This window comes from Falco cherrug, chromosome 3 (genome assembly GCF_023634085.1).
Source record: "Falco cherrug isolate bFalChe1 chromosome 3, bFalChe1.pri, whole genome shotgun sequence".
NCBI classification, from domain to species: domain Eukaryota; kingdom Metazoa; phylum Chordata; class Aves; order Falconiformes; family Falconidae; genus Falco; species Falco cherrug.
In genome coordinates this window covers 104,302,995-104,329,667 of record NC_073699.1, presented here as the reverse complement: position 1 = coordinate 104,329,667, position 26,673 = coordinate 104,302,995, and the positions used below count along the sequence as shown (strand labels likewise).

The 26,673-nt window shown below is 41.4% G+C and overlaps 1 protein-coding gene across 1 annotated transcript in view; it reads right to left on the bottom strand.

Annotated features, from left to right (window-relative positions):
- The window catches only part of SLC9A3 (solute carrier family 9 member A3), a 53,057-nt gene extending 29,310 nt beyond the window's left edge, over positions 1-23,747 (bottom strand). The window contains exon 1 of the mRNA XM_014282061.3: positions 22,083-23,747. Coding sequence (XP_014137536.1) covers positions 22,083-22,278 — 196 coding nt within the window. The 5' untranslated portion in view covers positions 22,279-23,747. The remainder of the gene's footprint in view (positions 1-22,082) is intronic.
- Positions 23,748-26,673: the final 2,926 nt, after the last annotated feature.

The window sequence follows — 26,673 nt, the reverse complement described above, 5'->3', positions numbered from 1 at the left end:
AAAAACAAAAACAAACAAAAAACAAAACAACATCAAATAAAGAAAAACAAACTAGCTGCTATTCCACGTGTAGAAATTGTCACATTTATCTTCTCAGAAGTCTTTCCTACTGGTCATTCTTGATGCCTTGAATTTCCAGTGAGTGAATTATCAACTAATTTATCACCTCACATAGTAGGGATTATCTCCTTATCCCTGAAAATGAATGTTGCTGAGCTAGTCTTACTAACCCAAGTCTGTTTTTCCTACTCTTGTGTTTGCAGATAAGCCAAGACTACAAGAAGTTAAAGTTAAAAATTTAAAATAAACCCGTGAAGGCTTTTCAGAACCAGACATTTGAAAAAACACCTGAAGTCCAGCTAAAATTTCATATTCTGTACAATTCTCACCTTTACAACCAAAACCAATCTCTCCCAGCAAGTGCTGGGAGGCCAGCCTGATTTTGGTTATAGCCCTGTCTCCTCCCAGAAGTTGCATGTTCCCAGTGAATCAGCTACATCATATCTGCCTGTGCCCCCGTTTAACTCCAGTCAACCGATTATCTGTACCAGATTTTAATACTACCCGCAATAAATTCTTCCACTCTGTTAGTTTAGGAATGCAGGCTGTGGACAGGAAAGTTATTGCATGAACAGGGCTCTAAAGAAGTCTTTTCCTTTTTTTGCATTTGGCCCAAGCAAAATCTGAACACTAGAACATATCTGTTTTAAGGTAACTGCCTAGCTAACTCTCCAGGCAGATAGTACGTAATATGATTAGCAGAATCCTAGTGTCTATAAACATAGAAATACGTAAAAGGAAAATAACACAACTGATTAAATTCAATTAAATATCTTTAGACTAAGATGTAATTGGAACTTAGATTGATGTTTTAAGTTCATATTTGCACTTGCAGTGATCAATTATTTTTTTTCTGGTTATGCACAGAAGATATATTCAAGCAAGATTATGCATTATGAGTAGTTATTACATTTATAAGAATTTATAGCGATAGATTAATTTCAAATTCACTCTTCAATGTTTTTTTAATGATTCATTATCCTGAGGTTAGGTCTGTAGTTTATTGAGTGTGTTAGAAACTGATATAATGATAGTACATTAATTTCATAAAGTTCGCCTTTACTTGCTTAGGAGAGATACAGAATTAGTCTCACAAAATTAATTCTGTCCCCATGACAAAGCAGAAGAATTGAAAGCTTTAATTACATCTAAATGTCTAGCATGACTAGGTGTTTCACCTGATTGAGGAATAAAATACAATCCACCAATAATGGACAAGGAGTTTAGTTTGTTTCTGTTGGGGAAAAAATTACAAGCATCAGGAAGGATAGCACACAGTGCTGCTCATATAGACGACTCTGTGAGGGACCCAGAGATGAAATTAAGTCTATTTTCACTGCTGTTAATAACGAAAAGTACATTAACATATTTTAATGAGGAGAGGGAAAGAGCAAAGAAAGAGAAATTTTAGCCAGTCCGTGGTATAAAATAACTCAAAGTGCATAGGGCAATCTTGTAGTCTGTAAATTTTAACATCATTTAGAATTCATCTACATAAGTCTAGGCACAGTATTAGTGAAAAAGTTAAACATATGCCTTCCATCCACTACATGATAAATCTGGCTTGAAATAAACCTGGGTTGAATTGGCTAGTGGTAAGCCGTGTTTAAGTTAAGCTGAGCATCACTGAGTTAGAAGCTTTCTATGAAGAAACAGTTATGTACTATAAATTTCCTATGAAATTTTTTTCTGACGCTTCCTTTGAGATCCAAGAACAGACTGCGACACTTAATGTATCTGATGAGAAAGACAAAACAAATTAGAAGTCTATGACTTGATGACTGAAACACATTTCTTTTGACTCAAAGAAAAATATACTTTAAAAAGTTATTTATTATCACCTTTTAAAAATGTGGTAACTTAGATTAAATCCTTCAGTGGAATTTACAATATTCAGTGAACTATCTGTTGCTTTCTAAGGCCATCTGAAATTGCTTTGCAAGAAGTGATTCAACAAAATAATCTTTTTCTCATTCACTAAAGGAAACGAAGACAGAAAGGACTGATTAAATAGCAAGAATAATAAATCAAAGAACAATTAAAAAAAGAGATAACATACAATTCATGCTCAATTTACTTCGTATTTGTAGACACACACAAAAAAGGTTTTCTGAAGTAGGGTTTTCCTGTATTTGGTTCCAAATTATCTCCAAGAGCATCTGTTAGTTACAACAGATACAAATTTGCAAACATTTCTCAGCTCCTCCTACCACTGCAAGTGACAGGTGTGGGGTCTACCACATGCATTTTTTGCTAGTCAGTCAAATCTGCACTGAGAATATGCTATTAGTCTATTTTTCAGTTCTGACTTTGTCTTCACTTATAAAGGTGAAGTTATCAGAGTATATCAAGCCATTAATGTTTCTAACCTGAGATCCAAGACTTCATTCTGTGTAATTGGTGAGAACCCTTGCCACTGACCAAAGTTAAGAGCAAAACGGTGCAAGTTTCTTTGTGATTCTTTACCTTTACAGAGATGCAAACAATAGCATCTCCAAGGCAGTATATAATCAGTTCCTGTAATGGCACAGCACAGAAGCTACTCAAGAGAAGTCATACATCAATTCCACAAAAGAATATTCAGCCCAAAGGGAAATCTTTCTTCTAAACATCTTCCAGTTTGACCAGCAAGCATGAAATTTTTGTTTCTTATCTACCTGTTAATGTTCTCCTTAGTATTACCAAGTGGGGATTCTATTCAAAAACTGTTTAGTTCTACCCTTTCTGCAGGTTTTTTCACTAGCGTCTTTTGCAGATATACATTATCATTTATAAAAAAAATAATCCTAAATACAAAGTATATTCCGTTAGCACACATGGAAAAATCTGCTTTACCTTGCCTGCGTAATAGTTCAAAGTATAATCAAATACCAGTTTGTGAACTAATTTGATCAATTGTAGCTGGGCAGTAATACAGTCCAAAAGCCTCTGGGAAGTCCCAGTTCATTCCTATTATGTTGGTCTACCTGACTAGGGAATGGCCACACTATCTAAAATATAATATGGAACATACATTTTCAAGAAGGGATCATTCTGTTTCCACCATCCTGAAAAGGCATACATCCCTGGCCACTGTCTTGCTCCCTATCGCCAAGCTTTAGCTGCAGCCAGGGAAGCACAGCTCAGACTGACCAGTTGCACCTGCCATACAAAACAAGCAGCAGCAGTGCTGTAGGAATGCATGACATAGCCTATGCAAGCCCCTGGGCAGAGACTGCAGCATTCATGGTGTATGAACTGTGTGTAGATGCTGGGATGGAGAGAACTGTGCATTTTCTACCCTTTTCCCCCCTGTTTTTTGTCTGCAAACTCCTTTAAAAAGTTATTTTAGATTCTTAGTGTTTGACAATTTTTCCTCATTGAGCTCTGTATGTAGGAGATCCAGATACCCTGACCTCCCCAACATCTAAAAAGAAGCTGAGCAAATCACTTCTAACTCTTGGTTTACTAACAATCTCATGTAATCCCTGATCTTTGCTGACTGCCTGTAGTATTGTTCTCTGTGGTTCTCTCATGATACTGAGCGCAAGGCATGCCAGTTTCATTCAGCACATCACCTAGTCCTGACCAGCCGTAAGGGTTTCTGAAACAGCAGACAGTACTGACTCCTTAGGAAACTTCACTGTTGCAATTGTTTAGAAAAATCACTTCACAATAATGACCATTAGTGTTTCTCTTTTTTCATTTCTCCTTTTGTTTTTGGGGGGGTTTCTGGTGTTTTTTTTAAAGGAAGGATAACTCTCTTCTTCAGTCACCTTGTTTTCTGTTTGATGGACAACTTTCTTTATACCTCTACAGCTTTAATCTCAGATTTCTCCAGAGGTTTTGCTACTTGTCCTACATATTTGGTTTTAACTGCTAAGTTTCATGTATTTGTTCAAGAGCATGCTCTTCTGCTTTCTACTTACTCCACTCTTCTACTCGGAGAAGGTTTATGATACAATTTCCTGTGTAGTGAAGTTCCCCATATCTAAATTTCTCTTATCTTCTGTTATGGCTCCCTTTACTTCTCAATAGTCCTGCCCACCTACCAGTTCTCTAATGAACTTTCTGCAGTTGCTGTACTTGGTATTTCTTTATACTCACGTGGCTTTCATTTTCTGCTCTACCCGTGTAACTCTTACTATTTTCACATGACATGCCAGTTTTGCACCCCTGTGCATTGACCTCTGTTGTACTGGATCTCTTTAAGATTTCCTTCATGACTTGACTACATAGGTTTTCTACCCTTGCCTCATTACCAAACACAGAATTTCTTGCCTGCATAGCCATACCTTCCAAGTAATTACTGTTGCTTATGTAGCCTGCACAGAAGTTCTAGGAATTTTAGTTATAACTGTAAGAACTACAAGAGCCATTTGGTAGTGTTGCCTGCTGCCAGGCCCTCCATTATCACACCACCACATTTAATAATCCTCATTTCAGAGGATTTTAGCTCCAGCTAAGCCTATGTGAAGGCACACCAGCAGCCCTCATCACATAGAGACAGCTAAAGCCTTCGTTCTTATTTCTAGCCTGAGCTTGTTCACAACTATTTTATATCCATTTTGCTTTGTGACAGTGATATCAATTTTCTTAAATAGTTATTTTCCCCTAACGTTAAATCCCTCACTTCCTATTACATAGGCACAGAGAGAAACGTTAACTCTCTCTTTATTGCTTGACTTTGGTTTGTTAAACTAAACTACTTATTTTCAGTCTTCAGTTCTGCCTATTTCAATCTGTGTTCACCTTTGTGGGCTCAGAGTGATCAGAAATACAGACTGCATTCTGCATGAGTCACAGCAGAAGCAGGTCCAACAGCATTAATAATTTCTTATCACAATCTATAGTTCAGCTACATCCTGATTCATTGTCACACTAGTGACTCACAGTCCTCCTGTATTCACTTCATACAGATGTATACCTCTCTTCTCATTCATAGCCTCATGTGGAAAGTCTTATCATTGGCCCCTGAGTGAAACTGCCCGTGCTATTACTGTATGTCATCCCTTCCCCTAGTCCTCAAGGTGGGGGGTTTTTTGTTGGTTTTTATTTTTTGGGGGTTTTGGTGTTGGTTTTTTTTTTTTTGGGGGGGGGGGTGTTTTGGGTTTTTGTTGAGTTTTTTTGTAGTACAATAGGCATATCTACACAAATACTAATAATGCCTAGGGAACGTGTAACCAGAAACCTTAGGTAGGATATCTTGCCTCTTTGTGCGGTGGCAATTTAAAAATATAAAAAAACTAAAATCCTGTATAAGACTAGTCCAAACCCTAAACTCTATGGACTTCCACAAACAACCTTCTTATAGTTTCATACTTTTATCTTGTTCTTTCCTTACCTGGTAACTGTTCTACCCCCTGTCTTATTAGCAGATAAATTTGGGCCTAAATCAAGCGGGTGGGGGGAAATATAAATCTTCCACTGTGTTCTAAGAGTGGTTTGGTTGAAGTAAAGATTCAAAGCGTCGAGGAACTGCTTTTCCAGCCTGTCCAGGAAGTGTTTGAACAGACTTGATATGGCTGAAGTCGATCATTATTACTTGTATTTGCCTTTCTAATCTTTATCAACAAGTGCACTTAGTTGTTTTTTTTCCTGGTCAGGAGACTGATAGCATATTTTATAGTCCTTTAGATTCTGTTTTGTGCACCTTGCAACAACGGTGTTCTGCAGGTCTTATGAATTGATTTTGCCATTATGAATTGTTTGTATACAAGTGGTAAAAAACTCTTGAAGGAAAAGCTTTTACTAACTTCTACGCAGTATTACTTAGACAAATCTTAAATGGTTTTATTAATCAGTACCTTATGTTTTTTACCAAATCTAACACAAATTGAAAGATTTGTTGAAAAAAACTCTGATATATTTTATCTCAGAGGTATTTTGTATCTGAAGAAAGAGATATAATATACGTGTATTGTGTAACAAGCAGTAAAAGCCATTTTTGGTATAGGACCTTGGATACTGTCTTAACATACACTACAAGAACATGACAATTAATACTATTCATACTTAATCTTGGACCTATTTTTCCTAAGCAAGGCACAAAGCCCTTCATATTTAATTTGTTTAGATGAACTGGTTTGAGTTTGGTTTTATCCAGCTCAAGAAAGCTTGCTTTGTCACATATGTAATGATCACCATTTACAAAGTGTACAGCATTGTAATGAGCTCATTAAACAGGAAATTTTAGGTCACTGTTCTTTGTAGGTGAACAATTAACAACATGTTTTAGCAGTTAAATATGCAACCAACATACAGGTCAAGGTTCCCAGTTGATAGGTCATAACATACCAAGATAGCCCCAAGTCAAATTCAAAGAAGTGTGTGAGTAAGCAACTATTACCACTATAAGCACTTAGAACATAATGAAGTTTAAACAGTGAAGTTATCGTAATTATGCCAAATAGCCCTTTTTTGAAGGAGCAGTCCCACTGCACTGCAAGTGTGGTAGCATTTGGCCCTTATGCAACTGAATGGCATTGAAAGAAAAATGGGAACAGTCAAAAATAATATTTCAAAATGAGAGCAAAGTACACATTAGAAACACCTTGAAGTATAGTAGAGGATATAAAACAGGACAGCAAAAGTATCCTAAAACTGCTTCATTTCCTATGCAAAGGTATTAGAATTAAGTTTGAAAGAATCTTCTTGCTCAAGTTAATATTCCTCACAGACTGAACTCAGTTATGGGTTACTATGAGTTTTCCATGGTTAGGATGCTGTTAGTACATTTATGATATTCCATAAAGAAGCACAGCTGAAGGACGTCACATAGAATGACTCTGTATAAGAAAGAATAAAACCAGCATGTTTCTGTCATAACGTCTTCCAATTACATGGTAAAGGGTCAGCAACAACTGTAAGCAGGATTAGTGGCAATTTTCTGATTATTAAGGTAGTATTGACTAAAACAATTGCCTGAGGTCTAAAAATCTGATTTTACAGTATAAACTTAAAGAGCATTTTGGGGCATGAAAACAAGGTAGAATTTACTTTCTATTATCAGTATACCTTGCACCTGCTCTATCTTTAAAGTTACCTTCAAAAATTCACTGAAATTTATGGACAGATATTGAAAGCAATTTTTTATTTTTAAAATATTAAACTATTTCCCAGTAACATGGGGAGAACTGAGGTAAATAAATGCCAACATATGCTAAGTTATCTCATTTCACGCTATGAATTTTAGAATATCTTTTCCTTTTGACCTTCATTTTAATATGATAAATGAATTAAAACAAAGGTCTCCCTTTGAGAATGCTTTGACTTTTGCTCATACAGATAAAGAACTGCAAAGAAACTAACTACTAATGCTAAATGGAAACAGTTGTTCTAGTGTCACAATAAATTGTGCAAATAATTACCAAAGCCTTAACACAGACCAGAACCACTCCTCCTTGGTTCAGGCCCATTGTAGAAAGAAGAAAAAAAAAAGCTGAAGAAGGAATAATTTAATGAATCCCAATAGTACACTGAAACTCTGAAAATTTCCTTATACTGTAGGGACTTCTACAGCACTACTTCTTGCAGGGCACAGTAAGGATTGCTGCCTGTTAATGAGGGATATAATTAAAGCCTAAGGCTAGGGGCAATAGCTATGAAGGCTAATCCAAGTCAAAGCATTAAAAAGAACTTCTTTCCATGCCTTGATAGACTGCCTTGCTTCCTACCCCCCTACAAGATACCCTGGCAAGATTTTAAGTAGTATAACTGCAATAGCATGGAATTACAGTGGAAGTAAATTAAATAAGCATTAGGGTTTTCAAATCTAGCAGTGATGACCACAAACAATTAAAAAAAATTATCATAGATGTCAAGTAGCTCTTGCTTAAAACGGAAAACATATTTAATGTGAGATAAGTTAAGAAAACATACCTGGCTAGTTTCCACTGAAAGTGAATACTACTGTACACCCTGCAAGGCTTCAAAATTTTACTAGACTTATGTTGGAAGAAAGGCTCCAGCAGCTTGGTAAGAGTTTCAGGACACATTACAACTCTTGTATGTAATTTCAGAAACTCAAGTATGTTGTTTACATGTGCCAGAAATTTGGTAATTTCAGATTTTCTAGATGACATTTTTGATTAACAAGTTAGAAACACTTTCAAGAGAAATGCTCCCTATTCTCATAAAGTGCCCAGAATGACAACTGATAAAGGATAGAGTCTTTTCCTAAGGTTTTTATAGGTCTGTGGAAGCTCCTGAGTGAAGGATTTGGAATTCCAAAGACTTGAAATTCTAAAGCAGGGGTCCTCAAACCTTTCAAACAGGGAGCCAGTGCAAGTGGCAGGCAGTCATCTGCGGCTAAACCGGCGGGGGGCGGGGGTGTTCTGTAAATACCAGGGGCCAGATTGAGGACCCTTGGGGGGGCCATATCCGGCCTGCGGGCCATAGTTTGAGGACCCCTGTTCTAAAGCTTTGTCAGGAAATGGAGAAGCAAGTGGAAACTTCCTTCTATCAGAATGCTGGAGAAATCACTTCTCACTCACCTATTTCTCCATATACAATTCCCTTTGCAGAGTTTTACTTAATGACAGAATGGCTCTTTTAAGATCAGCAGTGCTAGTCACAAGGAAGATGGTAAGGAACTGAGCAAGGTGATATGTAGGAAAGAAACAGATAAGGAATATCGTGCTGCAATACTGGCACTCTGTATTTGTTCCATGGAAGGTTAAGAAAGCACTGTTTTCACCAATCAAACCTGGGAGTTTCTGGCTTAGGCAACAGAAAGCTGAAGATGTTACATGCTTCCTTACTGACTGCACTCATTCCTGCCTATAAAGGAAGGAATTTTGCTCAGAAACCCAGGTACAGTTTATTTTCCCACATATTTAAAAAAAGCGAAGTGCAGCTTATTTTATACCACTCTGATTTTTTCTTGCAAATGGTTGAGATACTGCTATAATTCAATGAGTTTTAACATGGCTTTTGATTTTTGTCCTCACAACTCTTCTGATTAAGTAATATGTTAACTCTCATACTTTCATTATCTCGTTTGAGAGGTGAAGTACACTACGATAAGAGCAGGAAGAACAGTAGTTTAAGTAGTATCCTTATACTGCAAGACGTAGTGCATGGAAACTAGGTTTGATGTTTCGAAATGGGGTAGGAAAGTGATGATAAGACAGCTGTTTATTCAGTTATGCATTTGTGTTCTGTAGTGCACACACAGGGAAAATGAGAAAGGTCAGCATGCAGAAGGAAATTCACATGGAGATCAGTTTAAACTGATTTTCCACAGTGAATAAAGAAAAAGGAGGGGAAAACACCAAACAGCTAAAGTAGTGCTGAAGTAGCTCACAACTCAAAACCTTTCAGTTACTGAAGATTACTACTTGTTTCCTTAAAAAAGGAAGGTAGAAATCAGACACAATTCTCTTCCTAACTGAAACAAAAATCCCAGAATGTCATACGCAGACTAAACGTGATACACAGTACAAAGTCATATCAACACTGGATCCTTTGATTTATACAGGAAAATGTCCTTTATATAGTCAGATCCCTTCTGACATAGGATAAAGTTTGCATATATTCCTAAAAACATCTGTGCAAAAACCCATTTTTGGGGAGCAATAAGAATTCAGTATGCATCCAATGTTACACCTGTGCACTTTTGCCTCTTTTTTTACTTCTGTTACCACATATATGAGCTAGACTTCAGTAGAATCATAGAATCACAGAATGGTTTGTGTAGGAAGGGACCTTCCAAGGCCATCTAGCCCAGCCCCCCTGCCATGGGCAGGAACACCTTCAGCTGGATCAGGATGCTCAGAGCCCCGGCCAGGCTGGCCTTGGATGTTCCCAGGGATGGAGCACCCACAGCCTCTCTGGGCAACCTGTGCCAGTGCCCCACCACCCTCATCATCAAGGATTTCCTCCTCACATCCAGTCCGAATCTGCCGTCTTCTAGTTTAAAGCCATTCCCCCTTGTCCTATCGCTACAGCCTCTGCTAAAGTCTGTCCCATCCCTCCTGTGAGCCCCCGTTACGTGCTGGAAGGCTGCAGTGAGTGTCCCCGGAGCCTTCTCTTCCCCAGGCTGAGCCACCCCAGCTCTCCCAGCCTTCCCTCACGGCAGAGCTGCTGCAGCCCTTGGAGCATTTCTGTGCCTCCTCTGGACCCGCTATGACAGGTCCATGTCTGTCCTGTGCTGGGGCCCCCCGCACTGCAGGGGGTTTCACCCGGGCAGAGGGGCACAGCCCCCTCCCTCCACCTGCCAGCCACACTGCTGGTGATGCCACCAGGACATGGGTGGCTTTCTGGGCTGCAAGTGCACATTGCTGGCTCACGTCCAGTAAAGAGAGTTAAGTTATTTACATACAGATAAACTGTGAGAGAAAGCTTGTAACTGAAAAAAAATTATATATGTAGACTTAATTCTAAAAGGATCACATATATGTAAATGCCAGGATAGGTTCTGGTAAAAAAATGCTGGAGCAGAAAAGCATGAGCTTGACAGAAAGACCTAGCTGAACTGACACTGCCTTATATCAACTGTAAGATAAAAAATGCAGGTTGGACAGTCCTCCTTTTGTTCTAAAACATGAAGTGCTGTGAACAACCAAACTTCTTAATTTTCTGCTAAAATATTTTTTTTCCATTAATCTTCTAAAATCCTGTACCCAAATATACTGCTAGTCCTGATGGGGAGGGGGGGAGAACACCTGTCAAGACAGAAGCCAAGTTTCAGCTGAATTTTCCTTGAATCTATGGATTCTCCACTTTCTGCCATGTTCACTAGCATCTAAGTAAACACATGATATACAGGATATATTTTACTATTTCCATTTCAGTTATGAATGTTTAGTTTCTCAGGAAATGAATCTGCCTAATGATTTATCTGTACTTCCATCATATTCTTAACTGATAAGCAGCTCCCGAAGTATGGGGCAATTTACCAGCCTTCTTTCAGCCCCAGGTACTGTGTTTTAGGCACTACAGCACAAACACTACTGTTGCCTGTAGTCCTACCTTACTTAATCAGGTGAGAGCATATAGCCAACATTCTACTGACTTTCAGCTCATCGGAATCCTCCATCACATGACGGAGAACAAATGCCACACCAGGCAGTAAGGAAACTACAGCTACAGACCATTCATCCTTACTTTTGGGTATGTCTTTCCTGCTGTAAAGAGCTTCAGTACCCAACACACAAGCAGAGTTTCCACCTACGGTGGCAGGTTTATTTTGGACTGGTTTTAATCTTTACTTCTAAATCACAATAAACAGAATGAGCTTCATACTTTCCCCTGCTGTTTTACATCCTTAAGCTTTCAAACACTAAGTCAACTTGTCTTGAAAACTGTTTTTTAGTAAGGTCAACTGTGATGCATTCATTCCTTAGGAAAGGCTGAAGAACGAAGATGCTTTATTGAGTGCTCAAAAATAATAGTTTTGTCTCAAAACAAAAAGCTTTAGCTTTTCACTTAATTATTTTCTTCAGCACAAGACATGAAAACAAGATGTACTTCTGTTTACTGAAATGCTAGGGAACAGAAGTTTGCAAATAAGATCAATGTATTATGTAGTAATGAATTGCTGTTCCCCTTAACTCCATGATAAATGTAACAGACCTTTTTTCTTTGAACTCACGTGAAGTGTAGTAACCTCATACTCAATCAGAGAATGTCTGAAAACTGATGAATTAACTTGAGCTGGGGGGAACAGGAAGGAAAACTACAAAGCATTTATCTTTCACTGACTTCAATGCCCTATCTAGCACACTGTGGAAAAAAAATAGCAAGTTCAGAAACTACACTATGTTCTTTATTTCTAATAAAGTTTTGGAACAGTGCAAACCTTCTTTCTAAATAGCATCAAGAAGAAAGTAATAAAACTAGCCGCCTCTTTCCAGACACTTTTGCTGCATAAGCAATGTAAGTTTTCAGCACTGCAGGATACAGGTTTCAGGCTCTATTGTATGGTACACAACAACTTTGATAGCTGGCCCGAGTGAGCTACCACCTTCATTGTTTTACAACCTATCTTTTGTTCTTGTCTTGACTCACAAGATTTTGCTGCATTGTTGTGGAACACTAAAGTAAGGAGAAAAAAAACAAAAGGTAAATACTAAAATAGAAAAGCACTTCAAACTCTGCAGCTGTGGATAGCTGCACCATACTGTTTTTTTAAACCTCTTAGGTATAACCATGTGCAAATCAGCAACAATGCAGCAACTGGCAGATACATAATCCATATTTTAAAAGCCCAGATAAAATGAAGATTTTTAGGATTATCAGAAGCAGACAAAGGTGGCTCCCTGATTTCAAGGGATACTTAAGCCTAATGTTAAAGAGAACAAAGTGATGCTGACTGTTCGTCTTGTCCATCCATGCCACCTTAGCAAGGAAAAAAAAATAAACCTTGCTAGGCATGTTCTTTTTATACCCCTAAATGTAACACCCCTAAGATACACTGTATTCCACAGGACAACACGCAGAGCCACTGGATGAGTCCCCCTGAGGACAGGTTGCCCAAGAGAAAAACTGTCCTCTTGAAGCTCTATAGAGAGAGGCTCTATAGCAGGGAACACTGCAACCACCACCTCCAGGTTAACACACATTCCTGCTGAACCAGCTCCTGCTTGAGCTTGGTACTGCCAGTTCACAGGTCTCACCGCACATCCCCACCAAGTAACACCATCTGTTAGAATATCAGTTCGGCCTGGAGAATGGTTTGTCTAAAATAAGAGATGGAACTCAAGCTGCATCAGCTGAAAGAAGGCAGAAGAGTGGGTGACAGAAGTGAAAATCATTTGGATCAGAAAATTGCAGCTATTCCGACCAGAAAGCACACAGGTTTGAAGATAGCTGAACTTTATGCTGGTACCTTGTCATCCGTTCCGTTAATTTACGATAGCATGGCCATTGTGGCCACCGTCTGGCCTCCGTATTAGCATGCAATTTTGCTCCAGTTAATCAAAGCATACTGATTCCATCAAAACAACATGCAGCAGAGCTGCTTTCTTTGACGAGATAGGATGTGAATGAAGGCTCATCCATGTATGAACACTGCTAATCCAAAGACCAGGATCGGCAGCCTAATAGAGCTACTAATTCTAGAAACCATTTCCAGGCACATGAAGGACAAGAAAGTCGTCGGAGTAGCCAGCATGGCTTTGACAAGGGGAAGTCATGCTTGACCCACCTGGTTAACTTACATGATTAAATGCCCAGCCTGGTAGGTGTGGGGAGAGCAGTGGGCAGTGTCCACTGGCCTTCAGCAGGGCCTTTGGCACGGTCGAGGCTGCGAGTGCAGGGCCCAGGCGAGCAGACAGCAAGGTGGGTTGGACACGGGCTGGATGGCCAGGCCCTGGCAGTGCTCGCCAGTGGCACAGAGCCCAGCTGGAGGCCAGTGGCTAGTGCCGTACCCCAGGGTCCAACGGCCTCATCGGTGATCTGGAGGGTGGGCAGAGCGCACCCCCAGCGAGGCGGATGACGGCACAAGCTCTGGGCGGGTGGCCAACGGGCCAGAGCTGTGCTGCCATCCCGCAGGACCCGGGCAGGCTGGAGGGACGGGCTGCAGGAGCCTGGGGAGGCTCGGCAAGGAGCGGCACAAAGTCCCGCACCTGGTGAGGAGCGGCCGCAGGCACCAACTGGGATGTGCTGGGGGCCGCTGGCTGGAAGGTGGCTGGGCAGGGCAGGACCCGGGCGTCCCAGTGGACACCAAGTTTTCCATGATCCAGTGCTGTGCCCTTGCAGCAGAGAAGCGGCCGGAGTTTTCCATGATCCAGTGCTGTGCCCTTGCAGCAGAGAAGCGGCTGGACCGGTATCCAGGGCTGTGTCAGGCAAGGAATTGCTCGTGGGCTGAGGGAGGGGATCCTTCCCCCCTGCCCGCACCGGTGAGGCCGTGCCTGGAGCCCTGCGTCCAGCTCTGGGCTCCCCAGCACGTGAGAGGTACGGGCATGCTGGAGAAGGTCCAATGGGGGGCCAGCAAGATGACTAAGGGACTGGCGCCTCTCTCCATGAGGAGAGGCTGGGACTGTTCAGCCTGGAGAAGAGAAGGCTCAGGGGAATCTCATCCGTGTGGGAGGGTGCAAAGGGGACAGAGCCAGGCTCTTCTCAGGGGTGCCCGGTGACAGGACCAGCGGCAGTGGGCACAAACACGGGAGGGTCCCTCTGAGAGTCAGGAAACACTTTTTCATGGTGAGGGTGGCCGAGCACTGGCACAGGCTGCCCAGGGAGGTTGTGGAGTCTGAGTCTTCACCCCTGGAGATGTCCAAAAGCTGCCTGGACACGGTCCTGGGTGACCAGCAGTAGGTGGCCCTGGCTGAGCAGGGAAGCTGCATCAGAGGTCCCTTCCAACCTCAACTATTCTGTTAACTCTACAGGAGACCCAGTGTCCAGCAACACAGCAAACCAATTCCTGTGTTACAGGACACTCCTGTGTTGTTCTTCCCTAGCCATCAGTTTCAGAGACAGTTAAATTACAGGAGCAGCATACCACTGACTTAAGCCTTTAACACACTTGTCACTGACTGACCCAACTTGAAAGATTACTTTTTGCCAGTTCATTGCTGTCCCAAAGTCATCCCCAGAACTGAGCAGGATGGAATAGATGAGGACCAGAGCTATGTCAGTGGAAAATCTGGCAACTTAATTCAAACCAAGTCCTAGAGCAGTTTAAACTCTGGACTATGCACCAGAACAGAAGAGGAAGCATTAAAACACTGTTTCATTCATTCTGGCATGAATATTGTAACAACTTAACCCACTAAATAACATTAAATTAATTCATCAGGTACGTCTAAGCTATCAAGGCCTGAAAATCTACATGCAGATTTCATCAGTACTGCTATTCCACTGGAGTAGGACTGCAATAACTCCATACTAACAACTACATCTAGTTTTACATATGATCACATAACAACTATACCACCAATACAACTGTTACTACTGATGTACTTACATATCAGCCTGTGTCATTTAGTCCCTGGAATACTACTGTGCCACCAAACCAATGAAACAATACTCATTTTAATAAAATACTTAGAATGTTTTAATCATGACAAAACAGTTAACAGAAAATCAGTTTACAATCTGCTTGCACCTGGAAGATTTTCATTATGAAATCTTACTGGCTCAAGACCTTTACAGGTTTCTGAATATTGAATATTCTCCTCAAAGCCCAACTTTTGGAAGTGAATAAATCCATAAAGCTTACACTTTCTACTTTTTTCCCCCCACACTTTTAACAAACTGTAGGTGAAGAGAAAATCATAACCAAATGTTTCTGAAAAATCAGTATACAAACTACTTGATTATCTTTCTTGGTGTCTGTTGATTTTAACATTCAGGGTTGACAGAAGGCCAAGGCATTTTTTTTCTTTCAATAGATAAAAGCAGAACTCACCTAGGCACATATTAATGAATCCAGAATGACTTCTACTTTCAGCTACTGGAAGGAGAAAACTCTCCAGATCAATCTACTTAAAACCCCTGCTTTTGCACAGGCCTTTCAGAGTATCTTCCAGTTTTCTTCTTCCATGAATAAGAATTAAATATTCATACCTTAATTAAAAGTGTTTCCACTTGAGGTCTTGCATTCCGACTCAGTCAACTCATCCCTGTCAGCCTGTAGTTGTAGTGTTTATGACTCTACAGTGTTTTACATAGCAGCCAATTGGGTATCAAGTCACTCCTTCCATAGGGGTGAATACTCCTGCAAGCTGTTTTACAGAAGGAATCAAAATACTACAATGGAGCCAACCAGCCACGCTCTGCAATTTACCAAGATTGTTTTAATGGTCTGTGATTTTAAAAGGGTGCCACTTATTAGCAAGCTGAAGAACAATTAGAGCCCCTAGTTCTTTGGGACACTCGTTTAACTGCACTACTGCAGAAGGATGAGAAAAAACAGAGACAATTTCCCAAAAGAAAAAAAAAGAATAATCAGGTAAGAAATACTCCTCTATGACTTTGGACTCAACATTTCATCTTGGAATAGAACAAACCCTACAGAAGGTACAGAAGAACTCTGTGGTCCATCATCCTGTTCACAGCAATCAAAACATTGTAAAAGGGGGGAGAAGAAGTTTTGTATTGGAAGTCAAATCATTTCTTCAAGCAGACTGGTGGTGAAACTCACTGTCTTTTAAGTCAGCTGGCAGTATGAGTCAGAACAACTGCTGGGAAAGCAACTTTCTTACCGGCTAAGTCAAAGTAATAATTCAGGATTTCCAACGCCAGCTTCTCTGCTAAGATCTCTTAACACACAACGCTCCACAAAAGCAAAGGGGACCTCACAGAGCCTTTCAGTGGAAGAACTTGTGTACACCTGAAAGGGTTTGCTGCTTGCACTTACTGCTTGCAGGCCTGTGGTCTGCTGCATTACCACATGAGAGATTTACGGTCACTTCAGGGGTTTGCAGATCACTCTTAGCAATAACTGGCTTTAGCTTTAAAGATAGTAAATCAATGGTTTCGACAATCCTAAGACTACAGTATTAAAAGAATTCCATTGTTCTGCAGAGAACGTCGAGCACTTTGCACACAGGTGCCTGAACGTAACTGATGGCAGAGATCCTTTCTTAGGTATGCATGCCTGAACTGTATTCAATTCAAGGCCATTCTCAAAATGCCATTGTTTTCTTATGCAATTCACACAAGTTGCCATTGTACATTTGCTATTCATCAGGGGATGTAATCTGAATCTTGTTGAATTATACTGCCCTGATATCTTCTTCCCTACTCTAAATAATTAAGACTTGAGACTTGGAAAGAGGAGGGAGGGAGAAGAGAGATGTGTGTTTCAGGGAGGCAGGAAGTACAGAAAAAGAATAAGGTACAAGAGTAAAGTGGAAATAAAGTGTGGAAACAGGCATCCAGTTACAGATCATAAATTTAATAAAGACATGGCCTTACACAGTTGTTCCTAGGACTGAAAATGCTAAGCTATTATTCTGTATTGGAAATGTTCTTTTCAGCTGCATGTTGCATACAAAAGGTAATTCCTTAGAAGGCAGAGATTTTACAGTACGTAACATTCCCAGCTCGCACGGATTCTAAACTGCACTTTGCAAGAGGAAATACAGCATCTTACTAAAATGAAGGCATTCCCGTTACATACCATAGTTGCCAGCACAAATTTATAGCATTTCTCTTTTTAAGATAGATAATAAAAGGCTATATCCAGGAAGGAAAGGCATATGCCTTCATTATAAGTATGCCAACTCATTCCATCTTCTGCTGAGCTCACAACAGAAGTAAAAGAACAATTTTTTGTTATCTGGGGGAAGGTAGCCAAGTCCAGACTTCCTAGACAATGCAAAGTCCTTTTTCATATTATCACTTGCTAGTAAAAGCAGCTTTTAACAGGCACTACAATCACAGCAAGGCTGGTAGCTTAAGCTTTGCAGGACCTGGTAGTATCCCCACCATTTGAGTCTCTGGCTCCATTTTCAGTTAAATACTCCCAATAAAATTCTGCTAAGCATCCTTCAACACTTCTTCCAAAAGATGTTATTGACTAAAGAATTGCCAGCAGAACAGCTATTCTCACATTTTTTGTTTTTCTTGTAATATCCTTTCATCATTTTCTCTACATAACCAACACTTTTCACTAGTGCTAAAATGCTAGGAGAAACTGGGGAGTCAAATGGGCTTTTGTTTTGACAGTTTGCTTTGGAGGCAGGGTTATTGATTTCTTCAAAGAAAATACTGCCCCAGGAGTCTAAATCGAATGGGTTGTTAGACCTGCATTTCACAGTTCCTTCCCTAGCCCATCCCTAACATACTTAAAATTCTCAACAACAATTGTTTGTGTTAACAAAATACTCTGAGGAGCTCCTTCTCCGAGTAGTTTGAGACAATATGAAGGGGCCTGGGAGTGCAGAAACTAGAGCATTTGTAGAAACCTGTATCTCTGTAAGCTTAGAGACACGGCGTGCTTTACAGCTCATGTCCTCCTGGGGTCTCCAGAGCTGACGGACTCGCAAGTCCATCTGACAGGGTATCTTTCTGAGGTATCACTAGGCCAGCCTTCTCCTAAATGTTTGTTCGCTGTTGTTGAATCACTTCTTCCCCCTCCTCCAAAGCACTGTGGCATTCCTGAAGACAGATTTACCAGCTGCCCGGGATTCAAATTTCACTCCCACTTTTACATTTCTTATATAAAAGCCTTTAGAATTTGTGTGCAACTACACAGACAATATATATAAAAAAACCCTTTTGTCATGTTCTTAGACTCAGCATAAACTGTACCAGCAAAAACAGTTGGCAAAAGGTTTGACTCACATATAATGAAAAGGCTATGTACCCTTCCTCATTCCTGTTCATAGTCACTCACTCTCCCATTTCTTACAGTTGCTTATCAGCTCCACATTGAGCAAGTTCAGGGGGCCAAACAGACAGAAAGACTGCTTTGCAGGTTTTTTTATTTTATTTTGGGACAAGCAATTAACTACCCTTCCGAAAAATTATACAGTACACAAAAGGATTTAAACCACAAGTTGGAATTTTACAAGTTCCCTAGCTTAATTTCCAATTAAAATATAAATAAAATATACCTCTCTCTCAGGATTTTAAACAAGTACAGAAGCATGCAGTAGATATCCCCCAAGTAAAAAGCATAATTTATTTGTGGGGTTTTTTGCAATTGACATGGCTTCAGAAATATCCCCAGAAAAAACTGTATACAATATTCAGAATTTAAACTATTTCTTCTCTTGCCCATTTTTAACTCCCGAGCTGATTATTCCTTTCCTTCTACTTGTTTCCAATACAAATGGAAACTATGTGTCTGTTGGATGGTTGTTTTTTTCATTTGTATTGCTTGTTTCATCTGGAGAACTGAGGTACAAGGAAGTGGGACGCCTGAAGTCCACTAGGAAAGTTCTCAGCTGTACCTCACGTACCTTTTTCATGTAGATAAGATGTTTTTCTGGCTTAGTTTTACACATGTAAGTAGTTTATTGGCCTTATCCCATAAGGATACTCATTTGTAGTGATAAGAGAGCCTATCAAAAGAGGAAATAAAGATCATTAGCCAAAGTGGAACACTGTGTACCTTAGAATGAAGAGTTGGAACATTTCAAATGAAGAGGTCCAAATGAAATCAATTACAGTATGTAAAACAGTACACTGAGATGCATCAGAAGTTTCATAATAGACACAAACTGTGCATGAAAGCCAACTGTATGAGGGCTCATCTTTCACAGTTTCATTTGTAGTGATACTTAGACTTGCCCAAAAGATAAGTATTCTTCACATGAAAAAAATAAAATAGGGGCTTCCTTCCCACAAGGCCCAAAACACTAGGCACCTCTTCATGTGCTTGGGATGCTTACAAGATTTCACACACAACAGTTTATGCTGCAGAATACCTTGCCAGCACCAGTTTACGTTCTGAATGTACACAACAGGAACACCAAGTCCCAGAAAATCCACAAGAATCCTCTACTAAAAACATGTTTCCCCAAACCACGTAACATCATGAACTGAAACATTTTTGGGGGAAAAAAAAAAAAACCAGAACCCAAACCCCAAGCAACTAAACCAAAACAAACCATACACACACTACCAAAAAAACAACCCTAAGGTTATTCTAATGCAAGAGAAGGCAAAAGACTTTCATACACTTTTCATCCCCAGCTAACAACTGCAGTTACCACAAGACCCTTAGCTGACCTAGTTGCCTCTCATCCACCAGTAAAGTAGCTCTCCCAACCTCTGTAACCATGGGGAATTGAGCTTGCATGTACAAGAACAGCTCCTCCCCTGCTGAAAAATAGAACAAAACCAGCCTTTTGACTTCACTACCTTTGCCCTCCTTCAGGCAGTAAAGCAAGAGACACAAGGGCAGATGTTCTGTATTTTCTTCCTCAGTTACTGCTTTTTGAATGTATAAAACTTCTTTGATCCAGCACAGCATTTCTGCCATTCAAAATATTCTGACAGATTTCCGTTCTACTTTCTAGAACCATTGAGACACAAGGCAGACAGAAAGCTGGTAAACCGTTTTGGTTTTTTTTTCAGTTCCCTTGCTCACTGACTTACATGAACACCTTCATGCTTTCTTCATTAATAAGCTGTTGAACAGTAAGTATACATTTCTGCTTTTCTGTATTTTATTTGTGACTGGTGGGGAAAGCAGGAGCATTCATAGGCTCTCAGTGGAATACAGCAGTTGTCCATTGCTTCTTCACAGACCATGTCCAGAGCAGCATAGGACTGCAATTACAAATGTGAAGAGAAAAAAAGAATGAAGTTTGAGAGCTTTGGGGAAGAAAAATGATGGAGCTGACAGTAGATACTGTTTATAAGTGACATGCTCTGTGCAGCTGTGAAAAGAATTTAAAAACAGAATCAGCAACACTCAGCTTCTGAACTCCAAGGACAATTAGTGGTTTATCAAGAGTTTATACTGAGAACTTCATGGTAAAATGTCTCATGTTAATGCAAGATAATCTTATTCTGGGCCACTGCAATTTAAATATAGGAAGGACAATCTAACTGCCCTGCTGCCTTCTTGTAGGACAATTTAACTATCCTGCTAGCTTCACTGGGTGTCTGACACAGCACTGGTACAGCTGTGCAGCACTGACATTACTCTGTACAACCATGACACACACACAAAGCAGCAAACCCTTAATAACATGGAGGGTAAATACTTATTTAGAAGAGTACCTCAAAAAGAAGGTTCAAATGAGCAAATTGTGTATTAGTTTAGTTAACACAATTCTATAGAGACTCAGCATTGTCACTGCTTTTTCCTGTATGTGCTTTCCTCCGCTTTCTCCTTGATGCAACCCACCAATAAAAGTCAATTAAAACAAACCTGTATTTGTATGTAACGTAGCTAATGCAGCAACCATCTGAACACAAGCTGTTTGCAAGGTGTAGTCCAACAGCAATTCGGAAAAAGATACTCGGTTATGTATCTATGGCTAATCAAGTGAAACCCAAGATGCAGGTATCACTGGAAAATGCTTTACAACATCACCTCTGCATAACTTATTTCTCATTTTTAAAATGTTTTGTTTGGATTTGAAGACAGCATCTTCCACCCAAGTCTTACTGTGTTTACCTTCTGTGCTAGACAGAACATACCCAAGTACACCTTTTTACATCTTCCATTCTCTGTGATATGCAAAATCCATGGAATCTGATTCCAGTACCCCAAATTAGTATTAACAGTGCAATTACAGAAAAGTATCAGTAGGATTTTCATCTGATCATGCCTTCTGAGTTTAGGCAGATTTTAGAGATTATATTTATTGAAAACTGACAATGACATTTTCAATGTTAGCTGAACTGGAGGTCTGGGTCTTGCTCCAAAGACAAAAAGGACTGAAAATAATAGTATCGAGCAGAAAAAATACATCCCAATCAACCAGCGACTCTTCTAGTTCAGCAGTGTTACTGAGGTAAGATTGTTTTTGGAAAAAGTCACAAAGCTCAGAACACAAGAGCTGGAGCATTTATATAAACTCATCTAAAATGCACTGAAGTGCACCTTGCTTTTCACTGATGCCCATTTCTTGGGGAAAATTCTGTATGCTCTGAAGCTTGTATTTTTTCAGCTGCATCAGATGGTCTGATAACGTATGACCCTTTTCTACAAACCATGCTCTTCCACTAATACAGCAACGTACTGCAAAGCAGAGAATGCCAAGTTCAAATGTAGAGTTTACAGTGTTTCTTTTTGATCGAGCCAATTAACACAGCTAACCATCGCAGGCAGGCGAACAGCGCATCGTAACCTGGAACAGGCATTGTGTAAGCAATAAGGCCCAATTTCTGTTTCACTTCTGCCAAGAGTTTTCCCAGGAACAGCAGCGAAATGTTCCAAGGAATCGCAAGGGGCACCCCAGGCGCACGGCACGGCCGCCGCAGCCCCAGGCGCGGGAGGGGGCTGGGGGCCCGGGCCCCCGCCGCCTGGCACCTGGTCGGGCCGTGCCGCGGGATCGGAACCGAGCACAGTACAGCCCCGAGCACGGGGCAGCGCACTTAAACTTTCTTCATTGACTGCTAGGTGGGAGAAGGGGAAAAGCGGAGGAAAAAAAGAGAGAACACGCATCAACACGTAGCTCCGGACTCACCGATTTTGGCCAAGCTGGCCACAAGTATCCAGAGCGTAATGATGTAAGGGTCCTTGACGTGATCCCATTTGAACGAGACGATAGCAAAGCTCTGAGGCTGGCTGCTATTTATAGGGCTGCCCGAGCTCCTCTGTCCCAGCGCCGCTGGGAGAGCCGCTAGCCCCAGGAGGAGCCCCACTACAGACACCTGCCTCATCGCCGAGCCACGCTGCGAAACCCCGCGTCCCCTTCCCGCAGAAATCCCGCCTCTGCGGAGGTCCGGAGCGGCGAGCCCCCGGTCACCCCGCAGCCCGGCGGCCGGGGGGCGCGGGCAGCGGCGCGTCCAGTCGGCGGCGACCCTGCCCCGCCACCGCGGGCTCTGCACCGGCAGGTGGGGGCCGCTCTGCGCGGAGCGTCCGGGGGGCAAGGGCTCTGCGCATCGGCGGGCGCGTCGAGCCGGGGTCCCGCTGCCTGCCCGCACCTGCCTTTATCGGGCCGCTGGGGAACGGCCGGGGGCGGGGCTTCCCTGCGCTCCCGCCGCGCGCGGGCGGCGGTGCCCGACGGGGCGCGGCGGGGAGCTCCGCGCCGCTAAGGGGGCGGTGGTGGCGGCAGGGTGCACCCCCCGCCCGGCTCCAGCCACGCCGCGGGGGACGAGGAGCGGCCCCGAGCCGGGCGTGCTACAGAGCCGCCAGCCGCCGGTCGGGGCCGGGGCTAGCCCCCCTGTCTCGCCGACGCTGCCCGCCGGCTGACCCGGACAGCGCACTCCTGTCTCCTTTCGGCTGTCCAGCGCGCCGGGACCTAGCTGGCCCAAAGCGCAGCAGCTCCCTCAAAACAGCTTTTTCTTTCGTCCAGCAGAGAGCACCTTTCCCCACTGCGCTCGGGAAAGTGACACAGGCAGGCAAGGTTTGGCTTTCCTTTTAGATTTGCTTGCAACTGTCTGTTAAGGTGTCTATGTTAAATACGCCACCTGGTTGCTTTTCCTCTTCTTTTTTTATGGCTGCAACGTGGAACCGTCTAAAGGGTTTCCGCTTTCCCCCTGAAGCCGTCTTTCTTGCTGATAACATCTGCCCGCTATCCCGGCCGGCCCCTGCGGGGTGCTGTGGCCAGGTGGACCCGCCACCACCGTAACCCTGCGGCAAACCCGCAGCAAAGCCGTGCGTCCCCAGCAGAGCGGAGCGCACCCCCCGCACGCCGCAGCAGCAGCCCCTGCCCCGGTGCGTGCTGCGGAGCCATCCGCTGCTCACACTGGTCCTCTGCTTCTCTGATTTTTCTCTTGAAAAATACCACCTTTATACTTTACTTACGTGACGGTTTTATCAACGTTTTTTTTTTAGTTTGGTGGTGGATGTTGGGTTTGTTGGGTTTTTTTTGGGGGGGTGGGCTTTGGTTTGGGTTTGGTTTTTTGTGGTGTTCTTTAGTCCTATAAATGGTCCTGGCTAAGGCGAGAGTAACGTTTTTGTGCACTGCGATTATAAGAGACAACTACAGCGGGAAGCAAGTAGTTGCTGAGCCCTGTGGGTAGCAGCAGTTCTAGCTGTTACTTGCTGATACTAGAACAATGAACTTCAGTAGAGACAAGCTGTCAGCACTGTTTTCATTATCACAACTTATTCCAAGTACCATCACATCACAATTAAACATTTCAGCTGCAGTTGATAAAAGGGCACCACGCCTGCCAGTGTCCCGTCTTATTTATGTGATTCTTCCCAAATCTAATTCCATAAAACGATAACTGGGTTAGAAACAAACCTCGCTACTTGAAGTGCTGAAGCTAACCGTGTTGTTGGGACAAATGGGTCATAGATCACGAATACCTGCAGCTGTGCTAGAAAGACGATAACGCCTGCTCCAGTGGATTGTTTCTGGAGATAAGAGAGGCTCACGCTTCACTTGGAGGAGCTGCAGCCAAGATCACTCCTCTGATTGCCCTTAGGTAATGTTCTACTCGGGACAATAGTGGCAACGGCAACCAAGTTACATGACAATTCCGAGTCTGTTGGTGGAGATAAACCATCATTAGCAAACAAAAAATGTTGGAAGCACCACCTCAGCACGGATAAGCTAATGTTAATACCTCCTCAGCTGAAAGTATAACGCCCAGCGAGCTACCTTAAAGGGGTGGTGTGAGAATTTTAGGATTTGTAAAGATTTTTTTAAGGCCTTGGTCTAAACTGCTAGAAAAGTGCATAATTTTTTTTGTCACAAAAATCTTCTCAAAACGAGGTTTACAACACTGTTAAAATGCCAACAAACTCTTTTCGTTTAACAATAACAAATCAATGGTTCAAGGAGCATCTGTGACATTTGAACTGTCATCCAACTGCTTATGGATTTTTTTTAAAGTAGGGTGCATATCAAATGACTGTACATATCAGGGAATTCTTGTGCAATTCATTAGTACGTGAGTATGACACAGGACAGAGGAATGACCTGACAATCATGAATCTCCTGTATGCACCTGAATGCATGCTAAACCAACAGTCCACTGAATACACATGAAATGAGGTACAGAATATATTGTTGTACAATAATACTTTGCCTTTATGTATTTATTAATAGATTCTATTTTATTGAAAGTTCTTGATGGAAGCCCTTATGTAGTTTCCTATGACCTCATTCTGTATCAGTAACAAAAAGCATTAGCTGGAGTACTATGTTTGTAATAAAGATACCATATCGCACAGCAGCTGATATTTCCTGACTCTCCAAAAAATCCTACAAAGAAGATTTCTACTTACTGTAAAAGAATGGCTTCGTGCCCTGTGTGATTGATTTATTTATTTATTTGTTTGTTTGTTTGTTTATTTTTAACTGAAAGACCTCCACTATTGTTGTTTCTGGCAATGTTGTGTAAATAATTGCTTAGAGAAAAGAATTAGTACTATCTTATACACCTTTGCATGATCGGTGTCCTGTAAAGATTACTTCTTGGGGATTTTTTTAAAAAATGTGGTGAAAAGTAAAATACAATTTCAGTTAAAAAAAACCCCAACAAATAAACTGAAATCTTTAAAATTCTATTGGTTTTCTCTAGAAAACACGCACAGTATTTCAGTTGTCCTGACTCAGAGGTGAAGTTACAATTAAACTTTCAATATTAACATTTACAATAAATGTGTTTAAGCTGAGGTGAAATTAAGAAACACATTCCTGCGGAACCCAGAACTTTAATAAATGAAAATAAATAAATCTAAGTAGTGACGATCTGGCAAATGAACCGTGAAAAATCTCCTCAGGCAACATAAACCATCATAAATCACTTATTATCATTCCTGTCTTTCCTCAGGGAAATGCACTCTTTTTATATTATTGTCTATTAAATGCATAAGCAGGTTAAGGTTAAGATTTTGAAAGGAACAGAGTTCCAGCATATATTTTTATGCCATAATTCCAACTATATACATAGTTAAACAGAACAGTAATTCTTGTGACTGGCATTGTACCAATGTAACTGTATGATGTGGTGAAAATTAATGTGGTTTATATGCAGATGAATGTAGAACTATGCAAATTTGTAGTGAATTTACTTGATTCAGCAGCTGATATTTTGCCAGCTTCTCTCCAAGTGACATGAGTGCAGCTGAGCAAGTTTACTCTGCATGAAGCTGGACAAATATTGCTGGACTGAGTAATATTGCAGAGCATTATGTTACAGCATGATGAATATGAACCTCTGAAATCACTTTGAGAAGCAATGCATTAATTCAGCCTGCACACATTACAGTGAGTGAACAAAATGAAGACCAGGGTGAGCATGAATGAATCAAAGAGGCAGATGGAAATGGACTTGACTGGGAGGTAGGATGGCAGAGGAAATTAGCTGGATTTTTCATGAACCAATTCAAGACACAACTGAATTTAAGGCCAGTAAGTGGAGGGAAGTTTTACCAGATCCCTCATTTTTAGCCTCACGGCAGATCTTCCAAGCAGATTGTGAGGCTTTTCTTTTCTGTTGTTGCTATTGTTGTTTTCACGTTTGTTTTCACATTTATATTAGATTAGCAGCTAATCTAGTAGGACTGGGAGGGTGCAAGTGGCAAACATTAACCACCACACCTATTACCTCTGGTAAAGGCAGTCCCCTCCCTAAGGGATTGTATTTGTGGGAGCTTTCAGTGTAATGGGTAGTGAAAAGGGAATGGGACGAAGAAAGAAGTTGTTACATAGTACCAGATACCTAATACATTTTATCAGACTATGTTCAGGGGGGAAAAAAGTATTTTTATGAGATGCCATGTATATTAGAAGTCCTTCTTTAAGCTCCAATTTCAATGAAAATTCTTCTGTTGCGTATTGTGACTCTTCAGGGCTTGCTACTAGTCAAAGATGGCTGCACAGATTTTCACCTGTGACAGACTATGTCTTCCACACATTCCCTCTTCTATCGTTTGCATTCCCATGGTTTTGGCATCTCACTCCTACTTCCCCGTTCTCCTGGTCTCAGCCCTCCTTCCTTTTCATGCATGTCTCCTGTCAATACTCACCAAAAATCCCAAATACTGAGACCTGAGGGACACTCAAAACGCTGTGTATGATGTTTCATCCTAGTATTTCAGCTCCCGCATGACACTCTCTCTATCCCTTCAAATTCAGCTGTGTCATTTTTCACCAC